Consider the following 20000-nt stretch of genomic DNA (forward strand, 5'->3'; position numbering starts at 1 on the left):
ACATTTATTGATATAGGTCTTAATCACAAAGGGCTTCACATATGAAAAAATCCCAGCGATCATCACAAAATTACTTCAGCATTGCTTGAACAAAGCTCCCTCAAAGACGAGGAAAACATCATCTATCTAACCCTATCTAACCCTAACATCTTCTATTGTTCACATTCTATAGTTCACATTCCGGTGCAAAAAGTCAATCATATGCCATGAACATTAAGACTGTTAAGGTGTATTTTTCATTTGAAATTCATTACTTTCATTTGAATTGTTTGACCTCAGGGGTATTTATCTGTAGAGGTACCAATGGATTTTTACTTTGCTCTGCCTTGTGCTGCTACACTGAGTGCAACGTTGTTGGTGTCTTTAAACAATATGCAGAATGAATCGGCACATCCTCTGCAACTAATTTGGAGACAAATCAAAACCGGCACACCGCGCTCATTCCTGAAGCCAAATTTTATTGTAGCTCTAGCTTTCAGGAGACAAATAAGACTAATTCCAAGGCGCCGTGCTAAATGGCCAGGAAACATTGTTCACATAATGGGCTGATGATCTACAATGTACATCGGATGTTTTGTTTCTTGTTTTTTTTTTAATTGAGCAATGCGAGAAAATTATTTTACAACACCAGAAGTTCAGCTACAGTGTTGTTTAGTGTTCGGTTCCCACTAGTGTCTTTTTAAACGTTGAGTCTTGATTTGTAAATTTATCTTGAAATGTATTTTATTCAGCAACTCCACAAGATATGAGTAACATCACCTGTTTGACTGTACTTTTGGTTTGCACTAATGTCATTATGGATAAATTAAAAATAAAATAATGTATACAATTTTGTAAATGACTCAATATAAGATGATTCAGCTGTATAATATAGGGGCCCGAATGAAGGTGACTATATATATATATATATATATATATATATATATATATATATATATATATATACACGCACAGAATTTTGCTCTTGGTTTGAAAAGAAAATGTTGCCCCTGTCCATATTGTCCAACATATGTATGCAAAGTTGGACATGGGCATTAAATTTGTCTTTAAATTGCATTTAAAAAAGTATTAAAAAACATTAACCCATTAAAAGCCAAAATAGTAAAATTCTACCAAACAATGAATATACAATATGCCTTTATGTCTAACTTTATCAAGCTATATTGTTTTTAAATAGTGGTAAAAAATTGAAAAAAAAATGGTGCTGAAAGTGTCATGTCAGAATTTGTCACGGTGGGGCATGGCGGTTTGAGGAGGTGCGGGATGTGGGAAAGGCGGAACCAATAAAATGCAGGACTGACTGGGGTAAGGCTCAAGTGAAGGTGATTTAATGACAAACAAAGGCTGGGTTGAAAGAACGGAAAAATACAAAGTACAAACAAAAACGCTAAACTGGAGCTTACTGGGAGCGACAAGGAACGGGAGGTAGTACGGGAAGGAAGGGATCAGTGCAACGCGAGGCAAGACGGCGAGGGGAAGATGTACAAAGACCCGACAAGGGATGAGGTAAAACACTGGGGCTTAAATACTAACAGAACTAATGAAAACGCGAGACACCTGGGAACAACAAGGGGCGGGGTAGCTGACTGGAGGACACACACGGGCGACAGGTGAGGTTGATTACAGTAATGACACACAGGGGAAAACACAGTGAACCTATAACTTAAACTAAACAACCCAAAACCCACAACAAAACACAGACAGATCATGACAGAGTTTTCATTAAGTTGTGATTAAAAAGTTTGCAAAGGAGTCACAATAACGATACATTAGCAAGTTTGCAGTATTTATACAATTTTTCAGTCATTTTCTTCCACGTCGTTCATGTTGTATTTTAGCCATTGGGTGGCACACTCCTGGTAGTGTGATAACTAAGAGGGCGTGCCATTTTAATCTCTGATATGTTTTCTCCATGTCGGTAAAATTTCAGCTCCCTACTGTCTTCTTTCAATGCTTTCCCATTGATTTGAAATGCCTTTTACGTAAAGATCAAAGGATTGAACAAAATACCGCGTATGGGTGAACGCTCTTAATTTGAAATTGAAAAAGCACTGTTGCTGTCACGGCATTAAAAAGCAATGATTCAAATTTGGTGATACTTTCAAAAACTCTCACATATCCCCCCGAGACTCCTTCACGTTCCCCCATTTGAGAACCGCCGCTATAGTCGACTTCTTGCTAAATTCCGATAAGAATCATTTCAACACTAAGCTTCTGGTGTGTGGGAATAAGAAGTGCAACAACCTGTTGGGAGGAGGAGCTGGACTTTGAAGATCTTCTAAATGATGACTTTTCTCCCCATCGCTGCTCTTCTGACTTGCTTTGATAAGCCCCACTCTGATCTCCTCTGCGCTATCACACTGAATTAGTGCACACTGAGTGCACGATGTTGTTAAACCTTCTCGCCACCCAACCTCATCGGTCAGATCTGCACATTTTTCATGCCGGGCTTTTGAACTTTAACACATAAACACACAGTCGGACACAGGGGGAAAAAAAAAGGAAAAAGAAAAGATCTTGAATATAAGAAGTCTATCCAAAAGGGAGTGGGCAAATTGTGAAATGTCTCCCAATGAGGCGTTTTCTTCCAAGTGGAACCAAAGAGCTGCTTAACCTCGCAGTTGTGCCTCTTCAACACCAGTCTTTTTCTCTCCCTTGGCGGGAGTGTGGAGGCCCGCCTCCACACCAGCTGTGAGATGCCGCATCTTCCTCAATGTAAAAGCATTTGACTGTCTTTGACAAGTAACTGTCTGCGCTCAACGCAATGATGTGGAGAAAGCGTGAGCTAGTGCGAAAAATGCTTGGAAGAAGATGCTTAGCCGGTAAAGGAGACAAGCGAAATGAAATTCTTCGTTTGGTATCGGCAGCTCAGATGCCGTTGGTGATGATACACAATATGATGCAGGGTGATTCTATACTGCGCCCTTAACGGAAGGTCGAGAAAGGGCAGATACCGTAATTCGTCAAATATAAAACTGACCTGTGTATTGTCGCTAAACAGTAAATTTCAGCTTTGTATTTTCTTCATGTTTTCTTGTGTTTATATCCGTAACTTACAGTATATCCCGTACTTCCTTATATATAGGCAGAACCATTAATTTTGGGTCAAATTCTGATATTATTTTAGTTACAGTGTACAGGACACACCAACAGTTTGGTGACAAATTATTAAATGTAACAAAACAGTAAATCTCATCTACTGTATGTAATTTGTTCATACATTATTGTGTTTATTTCTCTAATTTATACACCGTACTTCCCCAAATATAGGATGCTCTCTTAGTTTTTATGTCAAATTCTGGTATTTTTTATTTTACAGTGTATAGGGTGCACCAACACTTTGGCAGTAATGTAAAAACTGTAGCAGAACAGAGTAAATCTCATAATTGTAATATCTTCATATTTTCTTGTGTTTGTATCTGTAAGTTACATAACGTACTTCTCCATATGCAGTATAGGATGCGCCTTTAATTTTTGTGTCAAATTCTGTTATTTTCTTGGTTACAGTGAATAGGATGCACCAACAGTTTGGCGACAATGTAAAAGCGATATCAAAACTGAGTACTGTGTTTTCCACACTATGAGGCGCACCTATAAGCCTTATTTTTTTTAATAAGCTGACAGCGCCTTATATATGGGTCAATATTGTGATTGGGATCCGTAGATGGGGAATGAAGCGATAAAGTAAGCTTTACCTGTTACTTTTGTGTGTTTACAGTTGAACAAGGTTGGTCATATTGACATTGAGTTATTATGCTATTGAGAGTATAGTGTTATTATTTCAGTTGTTATTGTTATTACTTTGAGTATTACTAAATTGTGATTGAAAAACACATTGAGTTATTATGCTATTGAGAGTTTAGAGGTATTATTTGAGTTATTATTGTTATTACTTTGAATATTACTATATTGTGATTTAAAAAGTTGTAAAATATGTCATTAATTGAGGGTGCACCTTATAATCCGGTGTGCGTTATATATAGAAATATTTTTTTAAATATGTCATTAATTGGGGGTGCACCTTATAGTGCGGAAAATACGGTAATTAATTGTAATTTCTTCATATTTTCCTTGTGTTTAAATCCAAAGTTATATACTGTACTTCTCAAAATATATGATACACTCTTAAAATCTTCTTTCTTTAATTTCTTCTTTCTTAAATTCTCAATTAAATTGACCGGATTTAATGGGGGTTTTATTTTCAGTTCATCACAAGGAAAATTTGAATGTGTTCAAAATGTGCTCGCAACAAGAGCAGTACAGGTGAACAGCTGGCGACACTTTGGCGGTCTTTGAATGCACCCTGATGAATTTGAAAGCCACGTCTGTTGACACTCGCCAACGTTTGCTATAGTTTTCCCCTCAGCGGGCAAAGGATAGGGCTTTAACTAATTGCCAGCTCAGTTCAAATAGATCTTTGGCTTCTGTCGCTGTCAATGGAGCCCAATAAAATAGGATATTTGACGTCTACAGCCGTCAATAGCATCGAATGGGATTACCTAATGCCGTGAGTTTAAATGGCGTTATTACCCACACCGGTATATTTTTATTGTAATGTTTTTGTTGCTAATGGTACCATGTGGTTCCCTCTTTCCAATCACTTTATCTTCTACCGGAACAAAAAAAAAAAGACTGTGATATTATGTAAATGGCCTTCAGTGTTCAGGAAGCCATAAAGAGGCTTCCTTGTGCTTGCGTGCCCTTCTTTCCCCATCCCTCGCTCTCACATCAGTACGATCTGACTCCAGTCGTGCCGTTGGGCATGGAGCTGTAAACAAGGAGCTGATCCGAGTGGCAGTCGCCTTCATTCGGGCCCCTCCCCCACGCTATTTTTCGAAAACATGAACCCTCACCGCACCTATAAATGGAAATCTGGGAGTTCCTAAAGGATGACTCTCAATATGAATGATGTGCCACTGGATTTTTCATTTTGCCTGTCGTGAGCTTGACACACAGACCCTTTTTGTGGCCCCTTCCCTCCTCTGCTTCCAATCCACACCCCAGAGGCTCCCATTCAGCTCGGGCCTGGCTGGGGGGGAAGTTGGAGCTCTTTTGTAGTGCAGGATTCTTAAGGGAGGCTGTCAAGGCTGTGACTGTGTGGGCCTTTATTTCCCCAGAGAAGCAAAGGAGGGGGGAACAGATAGGGGGAGAGTGCAAGAGTGAGACCAAGGAAGCGTTCGGACACAGACAGCCTTGTTAACCAGCACCCCCAAAGAGATGGAGGATGAGAGGCAGAAAGACGTGGTAAAAGGCGAAAAGAAAATGGAATGAATCACACGAAAAAACAAAAAAACTTGCCTTCCTTTACATCATCACTGTTTTAACCCAGTGGTTCTCAACCTTTTTTCTGTGATGTACCCTCTGTGTGATATCGTTTCAGCCAAGTACCCCTTAACCAGTGCAAAGCATTTTGGTTTAAAAAAAAAAAAAAGACTTAAAATATGCCACAAGTGTCTGATTTATTCAATTTTAGACCCTTTCAAACTTTATATGTATTGGTCCATAATCAACCTAAAGTGTCCTCTTTTGGAAATAACTTCATTATCAATAAATATTGTTCCACAGAAAAATAATCAATATAAAGTGTCAGACCTGTTCTTAAAAAGAAATAACTATGAATAAATATTTGTCCACAGAAAAATATTAAACATAAAGCATCCTGTTTTGGGACTACATAAGATGTGTCTTCACAAAAATAAATCATTAACTTAATTATTGAAAAATATTTGTCCCCCAAAAATAATCAACATAGTGTCAGATCTGTTTTAAAAGAAAATAATTATAAATAAATATTTGTCCAAAGAAAAATATTCAACTTAAAATGCCCTCTTTCGGGAGCATAGTTGCGATGTGTTCACAAAAATAATTCATTAACATGACAGGTAACGAGAGATGGCATAGTTGGGTCGAACTATTCTAGTATGGGCGTTTTCCAATGATGAATTTGAATAACGTACTGAACTTAACATTTACTTCGTGAACTTCTATTTTTCTGAAACAATGAATTAATTAAAAGGATTTTTGCATGTTTGTTTGTTTGTTTTATTTAAAAATTTTGAGTACCCCCTGAACTTCTTTCAAGTACCCCCAGGGCTACTCGTACCCCCATTTGAGGACCACTGTTTTAACTCAACCTCTTCTCCTCCTCCCTATCATCTCCCTCCATCTGTCGCCGTAAAAGCTCAATAACGTACTTTTGCCCTCCTCCTCACCCATCTTTGCACCCTCCTCACCCTTCACACGCATTCCATTATCCAGAAGATCGGGCTAAGAGAGACGTCCGAGATGAGAGCGATCATTATCATCACCTCCTTCCGCTCTAGCGTGAGTTATAGCCAGCCATATGGAAAGGGACATTTAAATCATAATCAATAGAGCAATACGTACGCGGCGAGGAAAGGGTAAAGGAAATCGCTGCCACAGCTCAGGAAGGAGAAAGAGACATGGTGTTTATATTGAGATAGCGGCGGTGGGATATTGATAAAAGATCATAGCGCAAAATGCATTATGTGGCAGCAGCTTGGAAAAATAAACGGTTGGAGGTGATGAAACGTAAACAGATACGTCCATGGCATTGGTAAAATTTCTCCATGGTGACCAGGCTGCCTACCTTAAGTGACCCCCACGGTGCAGGTGGAAGCATACGCGCCGTTGTTCCCCCCCGACACGCGCAATGCAATGTGACAGGTGCGCGTCGACCGGGCGGAGACCCGGTCAAAGCTCAGTTCTGCTTCTCAGGCTGAGATCAGGGCTCAATCCGTGAGCATGACCGCGCCACGGCAAGAAAATACCACGGAGCAGCATGAGACATGCTCGCGTCACAAGATCATCCCGTTATCGGTTCAGACATGCTCCGACATGCCGAGACGGATGTTGATCCATGCTGTTTGTTTACAGTAAATAAAAAAGTTCTAATCTAATCTCTCATCCATCAGACAAAGAGAGATTTGACTCGGAATCTGCCCATTTTCTTTCCATTTGTAAGAATATTTCAAGTTATTTGTGTTGTGGAATTTGGGCGAGATCACTAAAATAGTTTGTGAATCTATTTTTTTCAGCTTTCTTTACTTCGAAGCGTCAAAAACTGTCTAAACAGAGCGGTCTAGTGGTTTGTAAGAGAGTGTGCAGGGACAAGTGAAAAAGAAGATTCTTAAAGCTGTGGAAGGGAGGAACTGCAAGAAGGGAGTCAAATACAAAATGATGAGCAGATGTATTGATTAACCTACTTATCTGTCAAGGCACTCAGATTCTAGCCACACAGAGAGTTCTCATTTATGTTCGGGTGGTGAGTGAACAACAAAATGTTATAGTAACACGGTAATTCCCCAAATATAGGACGCACGTGTGTGTAGGACCCACACTTAATTTAAGGGTCAAATTCTGGTGTTTTCTGGTGTTTTACCAACAGTTTGGTGACAATGTACGAATTATAGCAATACAATTTCTTGTGTTCATATTCGGAAATTAAAAATTTGTTACGGGTTAAATGTGTTTCAGATTTCCCACATTGTGAGCAGTCAGTGAACACCACACCGGTGTAACGTTGAATGCGCTCCAAGCAGTTGTTTTTTTGCTTTTACCCAGCTCGAGTTCTTTTAGCCATAAATACCCAAAGTTGCGCTCCATTCGTGTTCCACTAAGTTTATGATAATGTGCAAATGCCAATAGACTATAATTAATAAACAAGTCTATTGCACTACTTATCTGTGCTCTCTAACCAAAGCACAAAGTTCCATACCTTACCACTCTTCATTGATTCAGCTGGGGACATCACAATCTTTACATAATCCTCTCTGTTTTTGTAATATTCTCGCGTATGTCAAGGATGGTCTCGGACGTTGGTTCAGTCTGCTCGCTTTTTTTAAAAGAAACAAAATTAAAAAAAAAACGCTGAATCAACCTCAGCTAACACAAGCTGGTGTTAGTTGCAACAGGCTCTGGCTGCAAACAGCCAACTGACTTATGCCCTCTAGCTCGTCCCATTTTTGTAATTATTATAAGTAAGAATACGGCCGATGCACATCCGTGCATCAAAACTCAATTTATGATCAATCGTCCTCGAATGGTGTTGATTTAAAAAAAAATAATAATAATTTGAATCTTTAAGTTACCATTTATAAAAAGTATGCCTTCAATTTGGGCGGAAAAAAAAGTGAGTCTTCTATTTGGTGAAATACGGTACTAATTTTCATGACTTTTGGTAGCATGGCCGTAAGCTAAGGATGCAATCTAAGACAAGTTCACAGAAGAGTTTCTCTTACGTAGTCTACATGAATTCTGCACTTTGATATGAATGATTAATGGGGCCTCATATAAATGAAGTTTATTTGAATGAATCAGTCCTTCTAGTGCAGTTCAACTTCAGGGCATGTGCTTTTCTCATGTCAAAACAAAAAGTGTTTGTGCAGAAACTTGCAGGACTAGGTTTGAATTTATAACATTCAATCCCAAAGACTTATTTTTACACTTTTTTTTTTTTTAAAAGAGTCCGGGCATTTAATTCTAGGTACATCTTTGTATATTTTTCCAAGTGTTTGGCTAAAGGAGAGTCTAAAAATGGAGGTACTAAATGAATTCATTACTGTAGTAATTGATGAGAAAAGCAGACTGAGGATCTCAAGGTTGATACAAAGCTGATACCAGTGTGCCAGACAATAGCAACACGGTCAATCCGGATCTATTTAAAAATAGCGACTCTATAGCCAAGCATAAAAACAATTGCATTGCTATCTTAATTGCTTTCCAAAGAAAATATTCGCTGTCACCTTTCCAATTAAAGCATCGCCAGCAGCTATACAATAATTATTTTTACAATAGTGCCTGCAGCTTGTCCTGTTGTCTCAGATAGTGGATTGCTACCTTTCTCCATTTTAATGGCCACATTTATTTATAAATATTTATAAATGCAGAAGCATCCGCCTGGTGAAACAAAGTGTCCCCATTGAGTAGAGCATTGGGCAGTGTTTATCTTGCCAGATGGATATGCAATTCTGATTGATCATATTTTGTCATCCTCTAATGATTTATAATGACGTTTTGTTCCAATGTGATAATTGTAGCTATTTCTTTTAATTTAGGATCATAGCTGCACATAAGTATACAGCATCTATTTTTTTAATAATTGGAGCACATGCATGTTACATACAAAAAAATATGCTGTTAGCCTCCACTTTTGCAGGTGTACAAGCTCCTGACTCAACACAATTAAAGCACAAATATGAGGTCATTTGAGAAGATGATATTTACCAATAGTTCCTTCACAACAAACTCATCCAATCGATGCTCTACTCGCTGTATTTAAGCCAAAGGATTACCCTTATAACTAAATTGGTCATGCTTTTACTTAGACATTTTTGTCACCATATGGGTGAAATATCAGCTCCCTAGTATCTTCTTTCGATGCCTCACCTTTTTTGTAAAATGCCTTCGACATAAAGCTCGATTGGCAAAAATCCTGCACAACGATAATTGATTACCTTAGGTAATAAAGTTTTAAATTAATCAATTATTTTATTACTTAATTACCTAACTATTTTAGTCCTTTAAAGAGATTCAAAGAGATTTTATTGTCATGTGAATAGTATTGCACCACACAGTGAAATTCTTATTCTGTTCGCTCCCTGAGCAGAATACAATCCATAATCAAGCAAATCAAATATTAGGGAAAACAGTCCTAGTAAGTAATTGATTATCTTATGCTTGGTTACCTAAAGCATCACTTACTTCCACACCTTGAGTACCAAAATTAACTGATTACTTTGCACTTAATTTAAAAAAGTAACTGATTACTTTGAAACTGGGATCAGAAATCATTTAGGTAAGGAATTACTAAAGTAATCAAAAACATTAGTACTTAATTACCCAAAGTAGTTAATTTAATACTTTTAGAGCTTCGAACCAAACACTAACATATAAATAAGAACCTGGGATTGATCGTAAGAAAAAATAAAACATAAAACTCAGTTTTTGGGATTGAATGAGTTAATGGAACTTTTCATTCATCCGTTCATTTCCTGTAGCTGCTTTTCCTCACAATGGTCGCAGGCTTGCTGGTGCCTAACCCAGCTGACTTGGGGCAGCTGAACTGGCTGCCAGCCAATTGCAGGGCACAGGGAGATGAACAACCATTCATGCACCCAATCACACCTAAGGACAATTTAGTGTGTCCAATACACCTGCCGTGAATGTTTTTTTGGGGTGAGGGAGTCGGTCGGAGTGCCCTGAGAGAACCCACGCATAACTGTGGGGCGAAGGTGCTAACCACTGCCCCACCGAACCGCCCTAATGAATATTTTGATTATACATCAGACAAACAAGAGCCTTGTACTGAAAAAAAACCTACAACATTAACTTTCCAATGTGTCACTTTGACCTACAACATAACAGGAGGGTTAATATAAATTTGTAGGGAGTTTGTCTCAGTACCTAAGCCCATCTGGCGTATTTCATAAGATGACGGACACATGGTGACCTAAATAAGTTTTATTCTCGGGATAGAGTAGTCTCTCCAACTAGCACCCAGGAGAAGGTAGTACAAGTCTGTTGCCCTTTCGTGGCGATGGCGCACAAGGCGGAGCAGCGAGCGAAGTGAATGAAAAGCTCTTGATATTGAGTCCTCCCCTCTCCTCTGCCTGTCTGTTTCTATTCCTCCGCCTGTCTCCTTGGCGCTCCCTCGCTTTTCCCTGCATGTGCCACGCTACTCTGTCATCCTCAGGGATGCGTCTGAAGGAGACCATCTGTTGATCCATTTGTCGCCCGCTTTGCTGCCCGCGCCGCTTCCTCCTCACCCGATTCGTGATCGGCCTTGCCGACGCGGGGGCAAGGCAGGTGCGATTTTGAAGGCGTGGCTGGCTGTCTATCACGGTGGATTCACAGTAGGAGGGACGATAAAAGGTCGTTAGGACAAACAGTCTTCGGGCGTAGCGTAAACAGCTAATGAGTCCAGAGCAGCTGCTTTCTAATCTGTGTTTATCCAAAGTGATCATTGCTCTGTCTGACCTAGGTCACAAACACAGATTTGTATCTTGCTTTTTTTTTTTCTGAGCAAACCATGTCTTCAAAGCGCTTCTCTTTCATCCCACGGGGCGTCAAAACAGTCCTCATCATTACATAGAGGCATCGACCATGAAATAGAAACAAAGCCGAGAAACGCTGAAGGGTATGCAACCCACCGCCGCATCGGCTGCCTGTGATGTGCTTAGCGGTCCTCGGAGGGGAGGGGCACTTCTTTGTGTCCACACGTCTCAGAGTTGTCGCCTCGCGTGCGTTCTCGCCGCTTTGACGGACATCGAGTCCACCGTTGGGACTTTAGGGGGCGTCTGCCTTTGAACTTCTCCCTTGGCTCTCGATTATCCATCACTCAGCAGGGCTCGGGCTCGTGAGAGACCCTTGAGAGGGCGGTGCAATAATACACTATGAGGTCTGATGGGCCCGGGAGAGACACACTGTCCAAATCATTGAGCAGATGACACTGGGAATGGATGGGATTGGCCAGGAATGCTCTGACTGTTCGAGTGAGGGATGTTAAAGATGGAGATGAAAGATGCTCATGTAGCGCCTTGAAAATAGAACCATTGCTCCCTTTTTTGCCCAGTGATCCATAAAGGTTTTGATCCGCGCTGATCGATATATCAGATGATGGGTGTTCAACCAGAGAGACATGGCATTGATTTTCCATAAGGTGCCAGATGACATGCGCTCCGCTCCTATTTTACCAACAACCTTGTCGTCGAATAAGTCATGATTTTGCCGTCGCTGTCAGCTGGCGTGATGGTTAGCAGATAACCTTTCACGCTGAGGATACATGCTTATAGCCAATATTCGAGACGGACAGAAGAGCAGTTATTGGTGTTTGAATTTGCATATTGATGTCAACGCACCGGGAGGTCCACTCCACTGTGAAAAAAATTGCTGTTTTTATGGTAAAATGACGGTTTCTACAGTTACGGTAAAATGTTATATTGATACTGTTGATTTTGTAAAAAAATCAAACACTTTGCTCATTCAAGCTAGCCTACTAAGTCCTGGTCTGCTCAGTAGATGACACTATATGTAAAAAAAAGAAATATCAACAGTATCAATACAAGTTTTTACCATAAATGTAGAAAATGTGTTACCGTAATTAAACCGTAATTTTCTGGAAAGCAAGTTGCTGTTATTTTACCTTTTTTTTTTTTTTTTTAAACAGTATATTGGCCCTCTTGGCACGTCGACATAAAAATTCAAAACACCAATAGCTGCTCTTTCGTCCTTACAGTATGTTAGCTGTAAGCATGTATCTTCTGCGTGAAAGGTTATCTGCTAACCATCACACCCGTTGACAGCGACAAATCATGACTTGTTCAATGACAAGATTGTTTGTAAAATATGAGTGCGCGGGGACAAATTAACAGTTAATTGTATAAAATCAAAAGTATCGATGCAATTTTTACCGTAAATGTAGAAAATGTGTTCCTTTAATATAACAGTACTTTTCTGCAAACAAGTTTCCGGTATTTTACTGTAAAAACAGCATTTTTTATTCCTTTCGATAAGCGGCTCTAGAAAATGGATGGATTTAGATTGTTTTTATCAGGACCAGTTCAATTCAACTTATAAAGGCCAAGATATAGTGTACATCATACCTTCAAATTTCAGTTTAAACAATGAGCTGTTTGCAGTGGTTGCCACCATACCGTGTTTTCGTCACAGTGTTGTAAAGTAAATGTGATGTTTTTAGTTTCGAAAAGTATCGTATTAGTCTCCTGATAACTATCTTATTCATTTGCGTCCACTTTTGTTTTGTATATTTTTTTTTACGCGTTCAATCTATCCTACTAAGTCCTTGTGTGCTCAGTAGGGGACACCCGGGTCTTTCCGACGATGCAATTGCTCTGTATTGCTGACATGTAATGAATGCAAGAGGACAAAATTAATAGGCTAGGTCTCAGGCCAAAATAAACACATTTTAGAGTGAGAGAAATAATTGAATTGGTATACGATCGGTACCAGACAATTTTCAATGATGCAGTGTTGGAATCACAAGTCGGAGCTAATGTATGCTAGTGTTAGCATGTGTGATGACTTCACCGACTCTACCCGTGGCAAGCTAACTTGTTGTCCTAACGACCATGTGTCTCAAAACATATTTCCGACAAGTCCCAAGAATCCATTTTATTTTTCTAAAGCCTATTTTTTTCCTCAATATAACAGCTAAAAAAGAATAAATAAGAATAATTCGTTATTGTCATTGTAACCTGTACCATGTACGACAAAATTTTAAAGTGTCCGACAGTCAGAAAACAAGCACCCAACAATATCTCTAGTGCGTATGCATTTCAAATCTTTTCATCTGAATGTTTTTCAGGCTTCCTCAGTACCGGGGACCAGGCAGCGAAAGGGAACTACGGACTGCTGGATCAGATCCAGGCTTTAAGGTGGATCAGCGAGAACATCGGCTTCTTCGGAGGAGACTCCAACCGCATCACCGTGTTCGGTTCCGGCATCGGCGCTTCCTGCGTCAGTCTGCTCACCCTTTCCCACCACTCTGAAGGTACAGAAGATGCCGTCAAAATCGGGGTGGGGGTTGGGGAGCTTCTTCCCGCCTGCTGCTCGGTATCAAAATCTGGCTACGGCAGAGTGCCAGTTATTGACTAATGTAAGCTACAGCATGACAAATGTTGTACGGAGCAGGTGTTTGCATTTCAATTATTGTGTTGCTCAATACCACGGGGAAATTCCACATGTGGGTTTTGTGATGCTTTGCTGCTTTTGCTTGCACCCCTCCGCCTCCTTTTCAGATGTCAGGAATGAACCTGCGGGTATATTTTTTGTGTTTGTGTGTGAACAAGATTAAAAACATGATGCACTTTGGAAGAGCCATTCAGTGCTGCTAAATGAGACACACGCATACGCACGGCACTCTTCTCGTTATGCTATTTTTCCTCGGGCTTCCTTAATGCTATCTCATAATGATATACTACTCTCGTCGGCTATGTCTTTTATACTTAAGTGCAGCATGTGTGCTTAACCTGGACTTGCGGTAAGCATTCCTCATAGATATACTTCTCTAATGCATCATTGAATTAAAAAGGAAATTCTGGCTTGGGCTCCCTTTAACGAGCCACCGCTGTGGGATCCATCCGTGAATGTCAACTTCCTGCTACACCCTGCAGAGCCGTGCAGTAACGGCATCATTTTTAACCTTGAATTATTGCCTACGCTCACATATTTACTCATCCCGTCGACGCGGGTTTTTTCGTATCCGTTCCGTTGTAAAGCGTTGTTTATGTGCTGGTTAATATTCCAAATGAGAAATCTTAACATTTTACATCCATACGCGCTTTTACTCTGCTTGTAAAGCCACCGCTAACAAGGTACTTTGGACACGCATCGCTGGCAGCATTACGATGCTTAAACTGTACATGGTTGGAAAATAAATAACTCTTTACGCCCTTGTTTTTTTCTGGCTAGACAAGATTAAAACTTTTTTGGGGTGTGTTTTTTTTTCCCTGCAAAAAATGCCTAATATTTGCCGCACTTCAATTTGCATAGAAATATTAATAATTGCCTCGGTTTCATCAGATGGGTGAAGGCTGCTTTTTGTGTTCAATTTTTACTATTAAAGCTACTTTTATTCCTACTCTATAACGCTACGCTTCGTGTAGCATGTTATTATACTGCCAGTGAAACCATCTCCTGCCTCCTAGTAAATGGGATATTACCGAGTTTGTTTTCCCCACTGAATGGTGGTGTATGTGGCATTGATAGGGGGGAAAAAAGAGCTCCAAAGATCCTTGGAAGTTAGAAATAGGAAAGCCAAGACATGCAGCAATTTACCCAAACGTTTTTTAGTTGGAGCATGGCATTTATCTCCTGTAATTGCACCAAATTTTGTCCTGGATTAAAAAAATTAAAGAAATATTATTTGCCACAGCAACCTCTGCCTCCACCAACGCTTCCATATTCATATGTTTTTCAATCCCAACGTGTTATATCATTTGAGCTCCACGCGGTAATAGGCATCATGTTCTTGTTTCCAAGACAACACAGTAAACAAGAATAGAATGCATCTGCAAAGCGGCAAAGAAGCTGAAGTGAAAATCCATAATCAAATGAATTATACAATGGCATGAGCACACCTGCTTTCAGGTGGCCTCTTGTAATGGATTTGTGTAACGATTTCGTATACCTGTTAGCAGTCTGCCGCTCGTTAGGAAGAAATATTGTGTTGTGTTCCGAATGGTAATGGAAATTAGAGCAGGAGACACAATGGGGGGAAAAATGCAGCGTTAAGTTTTTCTCCTTTTGTGGTTTGCAAAATGTGGGACTCAAAAGAACATCTTGTATGCATTGTCAAAACAATTAACAAAATCACTGCACATTTTGCTGTTGCTACTGTTAACTTCTGAACATACCAAGCTGAGTCAAAGGTCGTTTGTGTGTCTTTTGGTCTCTTTGAAAAATATGTAGGGAGAATGTTGTCTAAAATCTCAGAATTTAAAAAAAAAAGTTTGATTGTTAAGAAATGGTTGTACGTGTTTATAATTGTTTATAATTGTTTACAATTGTTTTTTATCCAATTACCAAAATATTCAAGAGAAGCAGCCCTAGTTAGAAATACCGGATGTAGTTATTACTTTCAAAACACCGGTGTGGTGATGTTTTCGTTTTCTTGTTGAAGAAATTAACTGTAAAATACTGGCAAATTAGATAGATAGATAGATAGATAGATAGAATTAGACAGATGAAAACTGCAAAAAAAATTACGGTCGAAGCTACTTTTGACAAGTACAGTGCTTATCCAGGTTACAGGTTAGTCTAAAACTGAAAAAAATAACCAAGTGCATCAAAATGCCTAAAAAAAAAAATAGCCAATCCTTATTTTATTGCAATTACACTTTGCATGGCCAAAACAAAGCCTTTTCCCTAGGGTCACCGCCCCCCTCCCCCCCAGGGGGTCCCGCCCCACTATTTGAGAAGGCCTGCTGTAGACCTCCTGCCTGGCAATTCAAAATTCAACATCTTTCTACAAATATATTCACTCTCTATCTCCCTTTATCTCCAAAAATTGTAAAATGTTCTAGTCCCTCTGATGTCTCCATTCCTGACCCAATCCATTTTGGGCTAGGTTCACACTGCAGGTCTTGATGCTCAATTCCGAATCTTCTGTGAAATCCACATTTTTTTGTGAGGTCGTTCACATTTCCAAATAACCGTGACCTGTGTGAATGCCAAATGGTTCAAAAGTGTCAGAGGACACCGTGACATCATACAGCTGGAGCGCTTAAAATTCGTGTTTACCGCAATGGATGATCGAACTTATGGTCACACACACACACACACACACACTCCAAAAATACAGTGTTCCCCCCTCAGAATATTTTCAAACTTCTTCGCCTGGTACACTGTTGTCGTTTTGTTTTTTTCCAAGCTGCTTCTGTGTTTTTGAGGCTGGAATTATGTCGTTTGTCACTTGTCTGTTATGTATGAGTCGGATGATTGCGACCAGGCCGTTCAGACTGAAGTCTCACGTTAAGAGATTGGATACGTATGGGATTTAGGACCACTTACCCAAGTGGCCTGGGTCGCATTCGAAAAAATCTGATCTGTGTCTTTCACATTGCCGTCAAAAAATCTGATACAAGTCGGATAGGGGCGAAAAAATCTGAATTGTGTCTCTTCAGGCTGCAGGCTTCCACTTGTAGACCTTTTCCTAAAAAATATCATCCTATTTCCAAATACTACCTCGAGCAATGGACTGTAGCTTGAGTTGCTACCGCGAAGGCATTTTTTGTCGGGCACTGAATCGGGCACTGAGTAGAATATGATAGAACATGACAGCACGGGACACTCCTTCATAGCCCGTATGCACTCACACGTATTCCTTCTTCCTTGTGTGGCTCAGATGCAGGATAATGAGGCCCAGGTTAGAGAGGTAAATCCGGGATGACACACTGTTCTGGATCTCCCCGGTGTGTGTGCGTGTGTGCATGCTTCTAATGACGGTAATCCCACTTGCACTGTACACAGCCTGTCATGGCGGCCTGCGGTTGGCGCTTTCTATGTAACATGAAGTCCTTTGGTGGCAGTATGACAAGTTAGTTGAGATGCTCCGTGCACCTCCTGAAGCCTATTTAATAAGCTGGATCCTCCTATATCATCCCAGCCCTGCGGCCTCTCTTTGATTGCTTGCTCCTCTGGCCTGGCCTTGGTGGCGTCTCCATGTGGGCGTGCCAATGGCTCCGGTCATGAGCTACATTCATCACAAGCCTCCCCCACCTCCCCTTATGGCTCGCTTGGGTCATCGTCTCGTGTGGGCTGCGTCCCCCCCCCCCAGACCCGGGTTCCTGCCCTGCCTCCTCCATCTAATCCCCTCTTCACCGCACCCATCTGTCTCCCTGCCTTCATAGACAGTAAAAGCATGCTCGGGCCACACGCTCGCTCGCTATGTGTCCCGAGACCTTTCTTTTTCCTCGCTAGGGATGTGCAGCGTTTCACCATTAATAAGATGGCGTTCCCTGTCTGCCGCGCGCCAAACAATCAAGCGGCACGTCTGAGACTCGGGAAGCAGGAGCGGTCATTAAAAGCTCAGCCTCCCTCGGCAGGAGAGCGTTTTTGACCGGCTTATTAAATGTAGATCAACAGTTGTGTTCCCGACGTCCTCTTCTTCTCTGGCTTCAAAACAAAATGGCAGCTGAAGAAGTTCAGATGCAAGGATGTCAGGCAGTCATGAGGATTATCTTCCTGGCATCGCACTGGCACTAATTGAACATGCAAATGTGCCTTTTGCCTCTATCTGCTAATTATTACTGGGATATTTTGCATATTTTCTTCAGCAAAAGCATGATACATAACTTTGTACACAATTATAAATGTATCATACAGTATATACTCAATTTGCAATGAGTAATCGATCATTTTCAGACTCAGTTTTAGTTAAAACTGTAAAGTAAATTTTGTCCTCATTTATCAAGAGGGTAAAAACATTCCTAAAAGAAGTAATTTCAGCAAAATCCCCAAACATTTTTTTTTATCTGGTCCATCTTCGAAAGGGGGAAAGCAACATGAACCTGCAAAAAAATAGTCATAAATGAAAATCCATGTAGTAGAGGTTGAATTGTAATGTAATGAATTAATAATTATTAATGATAATAATCATTTTAGCGCGGCTCGGTGGCACAGTGAATAGCATGTTCGCTTCACAGTTGAAAGGTTCCAGTTCAAGTCTGCCTGGCTCCGGCCTTCTTGTGTGTAGTTTCCATGTTCTCCCCGAGCCTGCTTGGGTTCTCTCCGGGCGCTCCGGCTTCCTCCCACACTCCAAAAGCATACTTGTTAGTTGAATTGGACATACTAAATTGTCCTTAGGTGTGAGGCATGAATGGTTGTCCATCTCTGTGTGCCCTGTGATTGGCTGGCAACCAGTTCAGGGTGTCACCCGCCTACTGCCCGAAGCCAGCTGAGATAGGCGCCAGGAAGCCTGCGACCCTTGTTAGGCTAAGTGGCTCTAGAAAATGGATGGATGGATGAATAAACATCTATCTATCTATCTATCTATCTATCTATCTATCTATCTATCTATCTATCTATCTATCTATCTATCTATCTATCTATCTATCTATCTATCTATCTATCTATCTATCTATCTATCTATATTCATTTTGTTTATTTTAATATCAGTTACTGTAGAAACCAAGATAATAAAGCACATGCACATGTAGGCTTTGCCTCGGTTTCCTTAGAAGGAAATTCACAGTTTCACACAATTATTTGGTGCTGAGAGGTGCCAGTCGTTACATCATATACAGGAGAGATAACACTTAGAGTGATACTGTATATATCTGCACATGTCCAAACAGGCTTGTGGTACATTCTGGTGGGACTGGTTGCAGTGACGCTGAAGGTTGTGTGTGTGGTTTTTTTTCTTTATTCTCCCTTCCTGTAAGCAATCAGGATAAAAGCTCTGCTTGTGAGGAAGTGCTTTCTGTTTTAATGGAGCATCTTGGAAATTAAAGACAGCTCGCGTGGAGGATCCTTCATGCCAATGTCAGCTTTCATTTTTATTAAGACTTCTGGGTTATTGGGCACCATAAACGTGCGTGTTAAACGCTGGGGCTTTATTACGCTGGTGCAACACGTGACGCATTTTTTAAAATTCAAGACGGCACTCAGAAAACAGTGCAATCCCTTTAACCGCGCCAAGGAAAGAAAGAAGCTTGCTTGTCAGCAAAGTGCGACACGGTTCCTAATATGTGTGAGCTATAGACTTTAGCAAAAATGGGATTTGACACTGAAATTTAAAAAACATGAGCAACTATTACCTTAATGGCTTTTCTGCAATGTCTGGAGTCCTTCTGATTAATGCACTTTGCAAAAGATCTGACGTATATATATATATATATATATATATATATATATATATATATATATATATATATATATATATATATATTTTTTTTTTTGGACCCATAATCAGGTTATTTTTTTAACAGTTTTCAGTGTACTATACTTATTTATTTTTTAAATATTGCATTAATTCTTGCTGCAATAACAATTTAACATTAATAGAAGTGTGACACATAATCGTTAAGACAATTAAAACTGTCAAAAAGTGTCAGAATATGAGCAATTGAATATTAAATTGTTTCAAAATAACAATTAAACTTTTTAAAATGTTAATTTTACTTTAGAAAGTGATGCTCTTTATACTTTCAAAATTAGTGACGTTATCGATTATTTATTAAAGGAATTGTGCAAAAACAAAATGCAAACAAAAGCAATGAGTGAAGGGAGAAAATTAAAACATTTAAAATACATGATTCAATGATTCAACTGATTCCAATAGTTGCAGCCTCAACTAATCTTATTAATTATTATAAGTATCAGATCTTTCAAAGTAAAGTAACCCTTAAGCCAGCCTCATATATCTTTTCGAGACCCAGTGACCACTGCAGTGGACACAAATGTATCGGCGTGTTGCTTTTCAAAATTCAAGCATTTGCTCCTTAATCAGAGCAGTTGTC

General features: G+C 40.0%; 1 protein-coding gene and 1 long non-coding RNA gene across 3 annotated transcripts in view; one reads left to right on the top strand and one right to left on the bottom strand.

Moving 5' to 3' along the window:
- LOC148414006 (uncharacterized) overlaps window positions 1-6750 on the bottom strand; it is a 32654-nt gene extending 25904 nt beyond the window's left edge. Inside the window, exon 1 of the long non-coding RNA XR_015867649.1 lies at window positions 6611-6750. This is a non-coding gene — a long non-coding RNA (uncharacterized LOC148414006). The remainder of the gene's footprint in view (window positions 1-6610) is intronic.
- Window positions 1-20000, top strand: part of nlgn3a (neuroligin 3a) — a 223590-nt gene that overhangs the window by 132757 nt on the left and 70833 nt on the right. For both annotated transcript variants that reach the window (XM_088430611.1, XM_088430612.1), the window contains one exon: window positions 13346-13531. In XM_088430611.1, coding sequence (XP_088286737.1) covers window positions 13346-13531 — 186 coding nt within the window. The remainder of the gene's footprint in view (window positions 1-13345; window positions 13532-20000) is intronic.

The sequence above is a fragment of the Hippichthys cyanospilos genome, chromosome 13 (assembly GCF_059441005.1).
Source record: "Hippichthys cyanospilos isolate Australia breed blue-spotted pipefish chromosome 13, RoL_Hcya_1.0, whole genome shotgun sequence".
NCBI classification, from domain to species: Eukaryota; Metazoa; Chordata; class Actinopteri; order Syngnathiformes; family Syngnathidae; genus Hippichthys; species Hippichthys cyanospilos.